General features: G+C 36.5%; 1 protein-coding gene across 6 annotated transcripts in view; it reads right to left on the bottom strand.

Moving 5' to 3' along the window:
• The window catches only part of FNDC3A (fibronectin type III domain containing 3A), a 256,528-nt gene that overhangs the window by 12,991 nt on the left and 226,839 nt on the right, over positions 1 to 16,698 (bottom strand). For all 6 annotated transcript variants that reach the window (XM_023731559.1, XM_023731560.1, XM_023731558.1 and 3 more), the window contains 9 exons: positions 13,774 to 13,912; positions 12,944 to 13,012; positions 11,904 to 12,022; positions 9,340 to 9,445; positions 9,077 to 9,252; positions 7,114 to 7,227; positions 6,224 to 6,373; positions 5,851 to 6,134; positions 5,518 to 5,730 (listed from right to left, as the gene is read on the bottom strand). In XM_023731559.1, coding sequence (XP_023587327.1) covers positions 5,518 to 5,730; positions 5,851 to 6,134; positions 6,224 to 6,373; positions 7,114 to 7,227; positions 9,077 to 9,252; positions 9,340 to 9,445; positions 11,904 to 12,022; positions 12,944 to 13,012; positions 13,774 to 13,912 — 1,370 coding nt within the window. The remainder of the gene's footprint in view (positions 1 to 5,517; positions 5,731 to 5,850; positions 6,135 to 6,223; positions 6,374 to 7,113; positions 7,228 to 9,076; positions 9,253 to 9,339; positions 9,446 to 11,903; positions 12,023 to 12,943; positions 13,013 to 13,773; positions 13,913 to 16,698) is intronic.

Consider the following 16,698-nt stretch of genomic DNA (forward strand, 5'->3'; position numbering starts at 1 on the left):
TCGATAATTTCCGCATTTGGTTGGATCATCTTTCTTGGGAATAGGCACAAATATGGATCTCTTCCAGTCGGTTGACCAGGTAGCTGTCTTCCAAATTTCTCGGCATAAACGAGTGAGCACTTCCAGTGCTGCATTTGTTTGCTGAAACACCTTAATTGGTATATTCTGTCAATTCCTGGAGCCTTGTTTTCTGCCAATGCCTTCAGCACAGCTTGGACTTCTTCCTTCAGTACTACCGGTTCCTGATTATATGCTGCCTCCTGAAATGGATGTATGTCCACCAATTCTTTTTGGTATAGTGACCCTGTGTATTCCTTCCATCTTCTTTTAATGCTTCCCATGTCATTTAATATTTTCCCCGTAGAATCCTTCAATATTGCAACTTGAATTTTTTCTTCAGTTCTTTCAGTTTGAGAAATGCCAAGTGTGTTCTTCCTTTTTGGTTTTCTACCTCCAAGTCTTTGCACATGTTATTATAATACTTCACTTTGTCTTCTTGAGCTGCCCTTTGAAATCGATTCAGCTCTTTTACTTCATCATTTCTTCCTTTCACTTTACCTGCTAGATGTTCAAGAGCAGGTTCAGAGTCTCTTCTGACATCCATTTTGGTCTTTTCTTTCTTTCCTATCTTTTTAATGACCTCTTGCTTTCTTTGTGTATGAGGTACTTGATGTCATTCCACAACTCGTCTGGTCTTTGGTCATTAGTGTTCAATATGTCAAATCTGTTCTTGAGATGGTTTCTAAATCCAGGTGGGATATACTCAAAGTCGTACTTTGGCTCTCGTGGACTTGTTCTAATTTTCTTCAGTTTCAACTTGAACTTGCATATCAGCAATTGATGGTCTGTTCCACAGTTGGCCCCAGCCTTGTTCTGATGGATGATATTGAGCTTTTCCATCACCTCTTTTCACAGATGTAGTTGATTTGATTCCCATGTATTCCATCTGGCGAGGTCCACGTGTACAGTCATCACTTATGTTGGTGAAAAAAGGTATCTGCAATGAAGAAGTCATTGGTCTTGCAAAATTCTATCATGCGATCTCCGGCATAGTTTCTATCATCAAGGCGGTATTTTCCAACTACCAATAGTGATCCTATGTACAACAGAATGAAACACTGCCCGGTCCTGCTCCATCCTCACAATCGTTATGCTTGAGCCCAGTGTTGTAGCCACTGTGTCAATACATCTCGTTGAGGATCTTCCTCTTTTTTGCTGACCTTCTACTTTACCAAACATGATGTCCTTCTCCAAGGACTGGTCCCTCGTGATAATATGCCCAAAGGATATGAGACAAACTCTTGTCATCCTTGCTTTCAAAGAGCATTCCAGCTATACTTCTTCCAGGACAGATTTGTTCATTCTTCTGGCAGTCCATGATATATTCGATATTCCTTGCCAACACCATAATTCAAAGGTATCAATTATTCAGTCTTCCTTATTCACTGTCCGGCTTTCACATGCATATGGAGCAAGCGAAAATATCATGGCTTGGGCCAGGTGCACTTTAGTTCCCAAAGTGACATTTGCTGTAAAGAGGTCTTTTTGCAGCAAATTTGCCCAACGCAATATGACATTTGATTTCTTGACTGCATGGGCGTTGACTGGGGATCCAAGTAGAACAAAATCCTTGACCACTTCAATCTTTTCTCCGTTTATGATGATGTTGCTTATTGGTCCAGTTGTGAGGATTTGTTTTATGTTGAGGTGCAATCCATACTGAAGACTGTAACCTTTGATCTTCATCCGTAAGTGCTTCAACTACTCTTCATTTCCAACTTTTGCATTCTAATCACCAATAATTATCAATGTGTCTTGACTGCATGTTTGATCAATTTCAGACTGCAGAAGTTGGTTAAAATCTTCAATTTCTTCACCTTTGGCCCTAGTGGTTGGTGCATAAATTTGATTAATGGTCATATTAACTGGTCTTCCTTATAGGCGTATGGATATTACTGACAGTGTTGTACTTCAGGATCTTGAAATGTTCTTTTTGATGATGAACGCAACGCCATTCCTCTTTGATTTGTCATTCCCAGCACAGTAGACCGTATGATTGAATGATTCAGAATGGCCAATACCAGTCCATGTCAGCTCACTAATGCCCAGGATATTGATCTTTATGTGGTCCATTTCATTTCTGACGACTTCCAATTTTCCTAGATTCACACTTTGTACATTCTATGTTCCAATATTTGCAGCAGTTTCTTCTCATTTTGAGTCATGCTACATCAGCAAATGAAGGCCCTGAAAGCTTTACTTCATCCATGTCATTAAGGTCAACTCGAATTTGAGGAGGCAGCTCTTCCCTAGTTGTATTTTGAGTGCCTTCTAACCTGAGGGGCTCATCTTCTGGCACTATATTAGACAATATTCCACTGCTATTCACAAGGTTTTCACTGCCCAATTTTTTCAGAAGTAGAGCACCAGGTCCTTCTTCTTCTTCTTTGTCTGGAAGTTCAGCTGAAACCTGTCCACCATGGGTGACCCTGCTGGTATTTGAAATACTGATGACAAAGCTTTCAGCATCACAGCAACATGTAAGCCACCACAGTATGACAAACTGACAAACTATTCAGACCTCACATTTAATTCTCATTATAAACAATTTCTAACTTAAGTTATATGCATACAATGTGCCAACTATAAGATGAACCTGAGCTATGATATTGTTTCTATTTTAATCTTCCTTGCCTTTGTCTGAAAAGAAGAGAATTCTTAATTCCAAGGCATAAATTTAGCTGAGTTGGTGATGTTTTCAAGAGACTTACATAGCAGTATGAGAGAACACATAACTTCCAGTAAATTATTCCACTTGAATTGTTTGACCAGAGGAGTAACACCATACACATTTCTCCTAATATGTCATCCATAATTTGAATATTTACCAATATTTTTGATTGACTTTTTTTTGGTAACTTTTTGAAAATTAGGGAATAAAATAACAAATGCTTCATATAGTTTCTAACACCCTGAAAACTACAGTCAGGTTAAAAATGAAGAAATATGTAATGACCTGAAGTAACGTTATTTCCAAGGAGCAGTAACAAGATAAGCCTTGTCTTTTTAATCCCTGAAATATATATGTTTTTTAATGGTAGAAAAAATAGTGATAAAACCACTGCTGAAAACAGATGAACAACAACAAAACCTGTGGTCAGGAACAGCTAAAAAAGTAGCATTCTAACACCATCCCCATAGCAAGTGTAAATAGTTGTGAAAAAATAAAAGTGAATGCAAGTAACCAGATGAGTTTAAATATCATAAAAAAGGTTTTAATTTATTTTTACAGCCAACGTCCATGAGCCATACTCATACCCTACAATAATTCTCCAGATACTAGTTGAATATTAATTAAGCTTTAAGTCCTAGAATAGAATACAGAATAGAATCTATATTTAATAGAATCTGTGTTTTATTATCTCTCAATCAAACACTAATTAGACCTGTTTCCAGTAAGCCTTCTTGTAATGTCCCAAATGTAAATGCCAGGAAGGGGATGAAAAGAATTGAAAGAATTCATCCAGCAATAATAACATATTAAAGATAAATGGCTTTACCAAGAACCCACAGCAAATCAAAGAACCTGCTTTTAAAGATAAGACTACAAAGTACATAAAATTCTGCCAAGAACACGGGCTACCATTCACAGAAGCACAGATTTCAGTAGATAACCAATATTGTTTATTTTATGTAAGGAGCCCTCGTGGCGCAGTGGTTAAAGCACTGGGTTGCTAACTGAAAGATTAGTGGTCCAAACCCACCAGCTGCTCCATGGGATAAAGATGTGGCAGTCTGCTTCCATAAAGATTATAGCCTTAGAAACCCTATGGGAAGTTCTGTGTCCTACAGCCTTGGAAACTCTGTAGGGCAGTTCTACTTGTCCTACAGGTTCACTATGAGTCGGAATTGATTCAACGGCAGTGGGTTTTTGATTCTGTGTAATGCTGTTTGTGGTGATAGAGTGTACAAAATAATTCTGCACAGTATTTTAAATGTGTAATTATTTCTGACAGTACAAGCACCATTAATATTATTGAATTATTGGCTAAGATACAAACCTAAAACAACAACAAAAAAAGTAAACCTTGGGAAAAACTGTTACTAGTATTCTGAATCCACTGGATATGCAAATTGTTTCTCATAAATTGATGAAAAGTAACATTAAAAATTTTATTGTGTTTTAGGTGAAAGTTTACAGTGCAAATTAGTTTTTCATTCAAAAATTTACACGCAAATTGTTTTGTGACATTGGTTGCAATCCCCGCAACTTGTTAGCACTGTCCCCCTTCCTCTTTACACCCTGGGTTTTTTGTGTCCATTTGTCCACTTTTCCTGCGTTCTCGTCTTTGCTTTTGGGCAGGTATTGCCCAATTGGTCTCATGTACTTGACTGAACTAAGAAGTACGTTCCTCATATGTGTTATTGTTTGTTTTATAGCCCTGTCTAATCTCTGCTAAAGGGTGGACATTGGGAGTGGCTTCAGTTCTGAGTTAGCAGGGTGTCCGGGGGTCACAGTCTCAGGGGTTCCACCAGTCTGTCATACCAGTAAGTGTAGTCTTTTCTGTGAATTTTAATTTTGTTCTACATTTTTCTCCCACTCTGTCCAGCACCCTCTATTGTGATCCCTGTCAGAGCTGTCGGTGGAAAAGTAACATTTAAAATTCTTAAAATATTAACAGCTGTGGAAGATATGTGGCATTATTTATATGCGATATAATATAAATAAACAGCCTCAAGTTGGCATTTGAATATTGATATTACAGATATTTTGTGTAACACTGGAATTCAAATGCATGATTTATGCTATGGCTGCTAACCAAAAGGTCGGCAGTTCAAATGCAGCAGCTGCTCCTTGGTATGGAGCAGTTCTACTCTGTCCTACAGGGTAGCTATCAGTTGGAATCGACTTGATGGCAAGGGGTTTGTTTGTTTGTATTTTTTGGTATATGGCATGGTACGTAGGAGACAGTACATGTACGTGAAAATGTAAAAGGTGGAAGCAGAAGGTTCCCTCTCACAGAGCCTGAATGAGAGGGAGAGTAGCAAGGGGACTGGATAAGGAATCACAGACTCTAACTGAGATCCGACCATGAGGAATTGGACTGTATCCATCTGTTATGCAGGTCCTATGATGGGGTATGGAGGAGAGTGAGACATAATCCCTGCCCTCAAGGATCTCAGAGGCCTTAAGCCAATCAACCACTGACTGTAAAATTGCCTCCCACTGGAAATAAATACTCAAAAGTTTCTTTTGTAGCCAAGATTACTAGCATGAAGAGAGTGAATGGGTTAGAGAAGAGAACCGAAGAATAGCCCGCTTAATTTTTTCTCTCTTGGTATCTCACTCACAAGTTATAAATAGGAAATCCACGTTGTGTTTTTTGAAAACAGCACACTTAACTATTTCTTATAATTTTAACTATCTTTGAAAATTTATTTACTTCTACAGCTTATAAACATTTATATACCTCAGACCTAAGAAACTATATAAAGAAGCGATTTAAAAAAACCTACCTTCCATTCTTATCCTCCATCTGAAGGTGGTACTGAATAGAATCTGTTGACAATGTCTTTGGGGTTCCTTCTCCCCACTTTAGCTTAAGGTTCTGGTGACTGAAGGCAACACATTCCAGACGTGGTGGGTCAGGAGGGAGGGGCTTGGTTTTTAATTTTATCACGTGGCTGAAAGGACCAGCCCCAAGGCTATTGAAGGCTTGAATTCGTATTCTAAGTAACACAGTGGGGGAAAAAAAAGAAAAAAGAAAGAAAAGTTTGCTTTATTATTATTTTATTTAAAAAATGTCTATTTGGTCTACGCAAAATTGAAATGTAGGTTTTAGAGTATACCTGTATGTTGTATCTGGCTGCAAACTGTCTATAATATAGCTTGTAACCTTTCCCACGGTCAAAGGCTGTTTATCTCCAAAGTCTATGCTGTAGGCAAGGATTTCTGAACCGTGATCACAAGGCTCTTCCCAGCTTATTGCAAGGCATGTAGAAGGTGAATAATGGGAACTTTCTATATCATCATCACTTATTTCTTGAAGACAAGTCACGATGGCAGGAACTGATGGTGGAGTCGCCCAGGCTATGACTTCACTGAAAGGGCCTGCACCAACAACACTCAGAGCCTACAAGTTAACAAAGACATGCCCATGAAAATTCAAATGAAACATGACACTTCTGAACAAATAAGTGACAGAGCATTGATTGCCTTTACCTGGACCCTGCAGTAATAGGTGGTTGCTGGTGAAAGTCCTTTTAATTCATAACTGAGACCAGGTCCACAGTAACATATCTGCATACTTCCTTCAACTCCTCCCCACTCCAATCGATATTCAGTGACATCAGCTCCGTTACTCAATGGGACCTTTAAATTAAGAAAAAGACAAAAGTATTAAGTCTTGATATTGATTAACAGCTATTAGGCCAAACTGTTCTTTCTCTGAGTACACCAAAAACTGGACTGCTTTTGAATTTTTTTAATAACATTTAAACACAATTAAAACTCTTCAATTTTATTATTCATTAAGACCTTCTGAATTTAAGACTGATCAAAAAATATAACAACTTTGTTTTGAATCAGAAGTAGAAATATGACTAAGAATCACTTTAGAAAGAGTATTTTAAGGTAAACACTTTAAAAATAATTCTATTAAGTAATATAAAATGTTAAAGCATACAAGGATGTTTTCTTTGTTAAATTTTAAAGGAAACTTAAAATGTAATTATCATTACTAATTATTATTATACACAATAAATACACCAGAGACAATAAATGTACAAGATACAGTATTATGCTAATTCCTATGTATGTTTGTTCTGAACATTAAGCTCACCAGTGGCTGAAATATCTCAGTACTGAGACAAAGCCTTTGCTAAAATACAAAGCACATCGTGACTGAGGGTCTAAATACTTGTAATGCAAACATACTTTACTTAAATGCTTGAAAGAGGAAAGCAGAACTTACTTTTTACCATGTGAATTTAACTAAGACTTACTCTTTGTATAATTCAGGAGCCAAAAATGAACAATATTTTTATACTTTTTTAAATAAAATATTCTAACTGTTCAAGAAAGTAAATATAAATCAATGAAAATTAGAATACCTCCCAATTCACTTGTGCACAAGCTGCAGATCTGCATGTCACTTGAGGGGGCTTGCACTGATCTGGGGGACCGGGGGCTGTAGTAATATCACATTTTTCTGAAAATGGTCCAAACTAGGGAAAAAAAAGTATATATAACCAGTGTTTTCATTTTTTACCCTTAATGCCCACTGACTGCAAAGCATTCAATATTTAAAGATTCACTAATAATTAAGTGCATCATTCCTGCCCTTCATGATATAATTCTATAAGCATTCACAGAAAGTAAAAAAAATTTAATGACCATGGAAGTGGAAGTATGGGGAATTCTGAGGTTTCATTTACTGTATTTTCTTCTCCTGCCCCTTATTCCTTCATGAACTTGTTTTTATTAGGGTAGAGTATTAGGGAATTAGGTATGTGGCATAAGTCAGAAGAAATTATGCGTGGACCCCAATTAAATGCATAGAAGATGGTAGGCATAAATTGTATCTTAAAATTTAGAATAGCTTTTAGAAAGGTCTCAAATGTATATTCTCTGGAAATACAGAACACAAATATTTACATAAGCCAATTATGTCAAATCATCACAAACCAGAAAATACAGATTAAGGATGCTAGCACTGAAGATGTTATACTAATGTATTTTATCTGTAAATGCAGTTGTAAACTTCTTATTTATATACTTTGTTTACAGTCTATCTGACATCATCTTGTCAGCCTCACAGGGCTGCAATACATTAATATACCAAAAAAACAAAACAAAACAGAACACAAACTACAGGAGCTGGAATCAACTCAATGGCAAATGGGTCTGGTGTTTTTTTTGGTATACTAACGAATTGCAGCCTTGTGAGACTGACAAGATGACGTCAGACAGACTGCAAACAAAGTATACAAATTTGATTTATATTAAGAAATTTAAAACTATGTTTACAGATAAAATACAGAACTCAGTTGGAAAACAGGACATGAAATACAGTACAGGTCACTAAAATCTGAAAAATGGGGATGGGAAAGATTTGTGTTTAATTTTGTAAAATTTAAATTACAGAATAGCTTAAAGATATAGCATGTTATTTAACTGGGGTAAGAAATTTTTGCTTCATTCTTAACGAACTTGCTTTAATGCAGAGAGATGAAAGATGGCCCTAGAGTGTGACAAACTTGGGTTTCTGGCTTAGCTCTATCACTTATTAGTTTGTACAACTGTGGGCAAGATATTTAACTTTCCCAAGCCCTAGTTTCCTCATGTGTAAGATACAGTATCACTTATTCTGTCCATTTTATGGAGTCGTACAGATATACAGATAATATTAAAAAAAAAAAAAAAACCTAAGAAACCAGAAATGCTTAATTAAACTAGTATTTTTTCTTCCTCAGGCAAAAAAAGAATCACAATTAGTGCCAACCGAAAGTAAACGCTGCATATAATCAGCCTCAAAAATCTTAAGTATTTCATCTTTAGACCTTGCTTCTACTCTCAAATTTGCTAAACCCTATTAAAAACCCGCTGCCGTCAAGTCAATTCTGACTCATAGCGATGCTATAGGACAGAGCAGAACTTCCCTGTAGGGTTATGGAAGCAGACTGCCACATCTTTTTCCTGTAAGCAGACTGCCACATCTTTCTCCTGCAGAGCGGCTGGTCAGTTCGAACCCATGACCTTTTTGGTTAGCAGCTGAGAATTTAACCATTTCATCCCCAGGGCTCCTAAACCCTATTAGTACAGTCTAAAAGGTAAACGTTAGCCCAGCGTAAGCCTAAAACGTCATAAATTTTAAGTGGATTTGAAAATACTGAGATTCCATAATAATTAAGTTAGAAAATATACTGACCTCTCTTACTCTATCAATGTTGGATTATAAATTGTAAGATTTGGAGTCACAGGTGGAAAGCAAAACACTCAAATAATGGGTGCAATTATATATGTTACAATAAAACAGCAATTGTGATTATACTTCAGTCAGTATGGTCTTCCTACCCCCATTTTGTTAGCTGCACGAAGTCTGAAGCTGTATGTCTTTCCAGGAAGAAGGTTGCTCACTGTACACTCTACTTCAGAGCCTTGGTAAACTTCTCTGGATTCATCTTTTTCCACAGGAGACATTTCCACACCATAATAGGAAATAGGTGATCCACCATCAACCTGAGGGGGTCCTAAAGGTGGAAAGATTCATGCAGTTTAACAAGATGAGTATGTTTAGTACCAGCTTAATTATGATTTATTACCAAAATGGAAATTACCCCATCGTAACTGTATTTCTTTTGCTTTGGGTCTACCCTGTAATCTGGGAGGGAGGCATGGGCCAGGAGGCACAGCTGGAGTCTGCACAAGTAAAGATTCAGATACCTGCCAAAACAAAAGCAACAACAAAACAAAAATGCCCCAAACCAAATAATCAGATTCCTTTTGTTAAAGGAAAATAATACCAACAGAGACTGCACCAATAATTTCAAACTCTACTTGAATATCAACTGGAAAGGAATAAAGCTCTGAATAAAATAAAAATCCAATTAAATAATTAAAACTCAGAATTTTATATAAACAAAATAAAGACACATACCATGTGACCACTATATGCAAAGCAATAGTAAAAACCTCCAAAAACCCTTTGTTTTCTTCTTTCCGTAATTAAGAAACAAGCAAACCAAAAAAAAAAAAAAAAAAAAAAAAAAAAAAAAAAAAAAAAAAAAAAAAAAAATCTCCAACACAATCTAAAGGGTATTATTTTTGATCCTGTCCAAATGAATCTACAAATCTCTTCTAATATAGGGAGGGGTGTTTTTAACATTCTATAAATGCTGTCGACCTTGTTTTCAGGAAGTTTAGACTTTTCTGGCTACTTAACTATATTCTGTATTTTTAACCTAAACATTAACTTACCTATATATTAAAAAAAAAAAAAAAAAATTTCCTTCCACTTAAAAATAGTTCTAAAATCAAGTAAGAAGACCAGACTTAATGGTCTGACTGAGACTGGAGGTACCCCAGAAAGCACGGCCCCTGGACTCTCCATCAGCCCAGAACTAAAACAATTTCTGATGCCAACTCTTCAGACAGGGACTGCACTGGACTGTGGGACATAAAGTGATACTCGTCAAGAGTGTGCCTCTTAGTAAAGTAGATACAAGAGACCAAAGCAGCAGCTTCTTCTGTCCAGAGGTGAGATGGGAAGGCAGAGAGGGTTAGGAGCTGGCTGAATGGACATGGGGAATCAGAGGCGGAAAGGAGAAGTGTGCTGTCGCAGAATGGGGTGAGCAATTAGGTCATATAACAATGTAGGTATAAAAATTTTGTATGGGAGACTAACTCGAAATATAAACTTCATTTAACTACAACAACAACAACAACAACAAAATTCTAAAATCAAACAAGCTTTAGCGGATACTTGGTGTCTTTCCAGGTATTTCCTATTGCTTTTAGTGTATGCTATTTTTTTTTAAAATGTCTTAGTTTTTATTTTAAAAGACACTCTTAAAAACATTTATACAAACTCAGCGCCAGATTCCTTCTCTGTACTGCATTAATGTTTACACTGAACATTTTTCAAACTCAAGCAAAATATTTGGTCATCACCTTATTCAGAAGATTATCCTATATAAGAATGCTAAAACGTTGTATTAGAATAATATAATTTTTTTGGGGGGGTGGGTGGACTGGGGGATATGCTTTTTAAAAAAATCTAGGAGATTTTCTTATTGGACAAAATGAAGCAATTGGATCACAAGCCAATCAGGCAGGACTCATGCTCAGTTTCACAATACTCATATTTACAACAAAATTCTTTTAATTCATTTTTTTAAAAAGAATACTTCATTGCATTAAATTCCATTTGAAAAATAATTAAAAATATGAATGCTCCAAGAAACTATTCTTGGTTAAATTCATTAAAAGAAAAACCATTACTTCTATTAAAAAACATTTGTTGCGGAAACTGCAAATGTTTCATATATAATCAATGGCATACTTAAACGCTATTCAGTTACTGAGCCCTGATGGCGCAGTGGTTAAGAGCTACAGCCGCCAACCAAAAGGTCGGCAGTTCAAATCCACCAGTTGCTCCTTGGAAACCCTATGGGGTGGTTCTACTCTGTCCTATATGGTTGCTGTGAGTCAAAATCAACTTGATGGCAATGGGTTTGATTTTTTGGGGGGAGTCCTGGTGGCAGAATGGTTAAGCACTTGGCTGCTAACTCAAAAGTTGGCAGTTAGAACCTACCCAGCAGCTCTGCAAGAGAAAAGACCTGGCGATCTGCTTCCGTAAAGATTATAGCCTAGGAAACCCTAAGGGGCAGTTCCACTCTGTCACATGTGGTTGCTATGAGTTGGAATTGACTCAACGGCACCTAACAATAACAACAACAATAATAAAACAATGGCCAAATTTCTGCAGTAAGTAAATATTAAAATTTGGGTTTAAACGTTAAATGACATTTTATGGCTTGTCCTGACACGTTCATGATTTATGAAATAGTAAATCAGTCTACAATTATTCTATTTCTATTTCTGCTGTATATGGTTATTGAGCATCATCCTTAAATTTATCTTTATAAAAATTTCTCCAATGTTTATTTGTTTTTCCAAAGCTAAATATGACCCAGACAATACATATTCACTGGATTCTTACTATGAGCTACGTACCATATTAGACTATCTTGATCACTATAAAATTAACCACACAGGTTAGAGAAATTATACATTTGTGGATACATTTCAATATTTGGGATGAGGTAGCATCTGGTGATCCCATTCCATGTGTCCAAACTTAAAAAGAAAAACAAAAGAAGAATCTACATATAAGTATTACCGCACTCTGTCCTCCATCACTGATGCAGTAAACTCGTAAACGATAGAAACAGCCTGGATTGAGGCGATCACAAAGATGTTCCCTAGTAGCGCCACTGTATATTATATCCCATTTGTTTCCTGTAGGGTGAAGAATTATGGGCAATCAGCTACGAGATAATGTTTAACGTTTTAGTAATCATGGACACAGCAGGTATCCTAGCTTCCCTAAATAAGTGTCTATGTAATTTGTCAGGTAACAATCTAAGCTTCTTTCCAGTTTCCTGGAAATGATCTAATTTCTTTATGCGTGCAGCTTCCTAGGCAAATTTGCATGGCTTTGTTGAAGTGAAATAACTCTGTAACTCTGTACCGACTTTGGCTTAGATTGATAATTTGCTTTAAGTTAAGCATTTTAAATGTGTTTATGGTCCAGTAATAACATTATAACACACAAACAGCAGAAAGAACAAATACTATAGGACGTTTAGCAGAAAGAACAAATACCACAGGAAGTTCAGTCTTAATTAAAAGACCTTCTTCTTCTTATTATTTTTGCAGGAAATAGGTCATTTCATAGAAATAAAGACTGCTAAACATGAGTCAAGAATAAGTTTCACCAGGCATAGAATTTATTTTTAAAAGTAACATAATTTGAGTTAAATTTTAGAAGATAATTTGTGTGGTACAACTGTGTATACATATAACTGAATAAATTAAACTTCACAGTATCTAATGACTTTAGTCTAAATATACTGGGACCGAGCAATTTAAACAGATGAGAAAAAATAAGAAAATGTAAAGGTAATAATATAGATATACATCAGTCTTAAGTTTGATTCAACATATATCTGGAGACCACAATTCAAAGTGGGTCGTAACAGGCAAAATCCTAACTGCTAAAAACAAAGGAGAAAAATCAAGTAAGTGAAGCAAACATCTTTTTATGGTAGCAAATGAAGAACAAGAGAAAAGAAAAGATATAAACTGCAGTCATTAAGAGTAGGGACAACTGACAGGTATAAATTTATCAGGTGAAACCTTTTAAATAGTTCTTCTTACCATTAGGACCTTCTGCCATCTCCACTACATATTTACTGATGGCTGCCCCTCCACTGTCTTTGGGTGGGTCTATCCACAGAAGCAAAAGTGGTATTAGGTAAAGTACATACAATTTAAAAATGACAGAAAATCTTGATAAATAGAATACAAAACCCAGGATTGTTTAAAAAGAATCACCTGCAATGTTTTATTATTAATACCAGCACATTACCCTATACTGTTAGATAACCTGCTTTTCACTTAATCTACTATGTTTTTCCACGTTTATAAATATGGCTTTCTATAACGATTTTTAGTGGCTGCACGATATTCCACTGTATGGACAGCAACAATTTTTACAACCAATGGTTCACTTTAGATTTTAAGGTTGTATCAAATTCTGGGATATCTTATAAATACCATGGAAGTACTTTTATTAGTCTGAATTCTTCAGGCAAGGACCGAGTTTATTTGATCTTTATTTTCCCAGTAATTACATAAGCAAGCGCTCGATAAATGTTTGTTTTAAACAAATGCGTGATTCTCATTTTTCCTGAGTGAGCCAGGATGACCCAGGTGACTGTCGACAAGTTTACTAACCTTCCACTTCACACATTCTACCTCTGCTCGTAATCCCACAGTGGGTCCCAAGTTTCTCCTCTATCAAATCTGAATATGTGTGAGTACAAAGCTTTCCACAGAAGATTCTCAAATAATGAATGACTCTCACATTTCTTACTGGACTTGCTTTCGCTAACAAATTTACTCTAATATCTTAAAAATGATCTTCATATTCAAATTATTTAATCAAATAGAAAAGTTATAATCTACAAATATGCATAGTATCTTACCCCAAGTTATTTTGAAACTGTGCGAATGTATCTTTCCTTTAACTGAAGGCCTTATAGGTACTCCCGGTTTATCAGGGCACGTAGTAAATTCTACTACTTCACTTGGATTACTTTTACCTTCTGAGTTGTAAGCAATAACCTGTAATGAGAACACAAAGGCATAAAAGAGTTAATGTTTGACACTTTGTGGATACTGGCTTAATGAACAAAGTGATGAGAGACAAATACGTTCAAATGATACATTGGTAAGTTTTTGGATTGTGAAGACTTGTTTGAGAATTGCTTTTCTTCAGTACAGACTCTGCGTATGTGACGAGTACTCAGGTATACTCCCCTATTAGAATAAAAGTGTAAGTCTAACATTTTGATATTGAACAGGAGAGTCATCACAGGCTCAAGGTATAATCTGAAGATTCGTGACAAGCTTTAAGGCTTTCTTTACTTATTCTTTTAATACTTTTGGGGGGTTTAAAAAGGCATCCATACAAATTATTTCCATTTCCTTTCTTCAAAAGGGGAAGCCTAATTCCCTTTTCCTTGAGTATGAGTTGTAGTTAGTGACTCTCTTCTAACGAATAGACTGTAGCAGAAATGATGATGTGTAACTTTCCTGTGGAGAAGCCCACATGGCAAAGAACTGAGGCCTCCAGTCAATGTCAGTGAGGAACTGAGAGCCCCTGGCAGCAACCACGTGACTGAGCTTGGAAGCATATCCTCCAATCGCAGTCAAGCTTTTGGATGACGGCAGTCCTGGCTGACATCTTGATTGCAACCGCACAGAGACCCTGAATCAGGACCACTCAACTAAGCTGGTCCTGAATTTCTGACCCACAGAAATCTGTGAGATAAGGTTGTTTTAAGCCAGTATAAGTTTTGGGTTTTGTTATGCAGCAATAGATAACAAATACCATTCATTTCTATGTATTATTATACTTGATTTTAGAAATTTAATTGTACCTATTTTTCTACCTTGTCTCCTCTACTGAACTTAAAGCTCAAGTCCAATATCAAACCATGATTTTGTCTCCTCCAAACCTTCATCATCAGTAAACCATCTATCTAGCTGCTCAAGCCAAAAATCTAGGAGACACCCTTGAGTCTTCTTTCTCTAAACCTCCACATTAAATCTGTTAGTAAACCTTGTCAACTCTACCTCCATTTCTCTGTTCTCTACTACTACCACCTCAGTCAAAGCCTCATTTATCCTATCTTTTCTGGATGATTGCAGTATACTACTAACTAGTTTCCCGGCTCCCAGTTTCTATTCCTACCCCCTACCCCATCCACTTTCTACACAGCAGCCAGAGGGACCTTATCACTTCTCTGCTCAGGACCCGCCTATGGCCTCTCATCTCACTCAAAATACAATCTAAATTTCTTATCATGGCCTGTTGTTAGTTGCTGTCAAGTCGGCTCTGACTCACAGTGACCTTATGTACAACAGAATGAAACACTGCCCTTCTTGTGCTATGTTCATGATCATTTGTATTCTCAAGTCCATTGTTGCAGTCACTGTATATTTTGAGTGTTTTCCAACCTAGGGGGCTCATCTTCCAGCACTGTATCAGACAGTATGTCCGATGTGATTCATAGGGTTTTTGTTGGCTAATTTTTGGAAGTAGATTGCCATGCTTTTCTTCCTAGTCTGTCTCAGTCTGCAAGCGGCACTGAAATCTGTCCACCATGAGTGACCCTGCTGGGATCTGACCTAGCATCACAGTAATACCCAAACCACCAGAGTATGACAAACTGATACGACAGGTGGTGGTATCAGGGCTTACACGGCCCTATATGATTTCACCCTGACTACCTCTTTAACCTCTACTTTAGGGTATTTGTATTAGTAGTTATTTCCTTCGCCTGTTACTACTGAAGCAAAAGTATAATCCAACACCATAAGAGAAAAACTAGAATGACTATATATAATTCTCAGGTATTTTATAAATCTTGTAAATATAAAAACTGTATTTGGAAATTAAAATGACCCAGAAGTTTATTTTTTAAATGAAGCTAACAGTATAAAGTAAAGCATAACAAATATAATTATTATGTACTGTATGATCAAATTTCCTATTATTATTAAAATTTTCTTTCTAAGGTTAAGAGGACCAATAACATTTATCTTTGCTTTTTAATAGTGAAAACAATTACAACAGCTTCTATCATTTATTTAAAGTGACCTGATTAAACAAGCACTGGTAGGAAAATTTAAATGTCGAATTTATAAATAGGCATCTTGTTATATTCTTGGGGAAACTTCTGCACAAATACATCAGCTGGTGTATATTAAATGGTATATTAACTCAAGCAGAGAAATCACTGTCTAACAAGAAACAACAATGTATATTACTGACCAAGTCAAAGAGCCAAAATATATCCTAGAATGACGATGCTATACTAGGAAAGATACAATTTCAGTTATTGAGTTCCTAATAATAATTTCAAGAGTCCCCACAGTAGAAGAATCTTCAAAGCTTGCTAATGCCTCAATTAGGTAAGAATGATATGTGGTGCTTCCCCACCCTCTTCCTGGAATTACTCAGTCAAAAAGCCAACAGGTGGGCTAAGCAAGGCAAACATTTGTGCTGGGAGGCAGGGGAAAGGTGGGTGGAGATAGCAACAGTTGACAAATAGGAACTCCAAACCTACTGCCATCCATTCTGACTCATAGCGACCCTACAGAACAGAGCAGAGCTGCCCCATTGGGTTTCCAAGGCTGCAATCTTTACAGAAGCAGACTGTCACATCTTTCTTCCTTGGAGCAGTTGGTGGGTTCAAACTGCTGACCTTTTGGTCAGATGACGAGAGCTCTAACCACTGCACCACCAGGGCTACTCAAAAGGAGCTCAAGCGCCCTTAATAAGGCCTTAACAAAGGATATGGAGGGAAAGGAAGAGGTTTGATCTAATAAGTAAATATTTTGAA

The sequence above is a fragment of the Trichechus manatus genome, unplaced genomic scaffold, assembly GCF_000243295.1.
Source record: "Trichechus manatus latirostris isolate Lorelei unplaced genomic scaffold, TriManLat1.0 scaffold00044, whole genome shotgun sequence".
Lineage (NCBI taxonomy): Eukaryota > Metazoa > Chordata > Mammalia > Sirenia > Trichechidae > Trichechus > Trichechus manatus.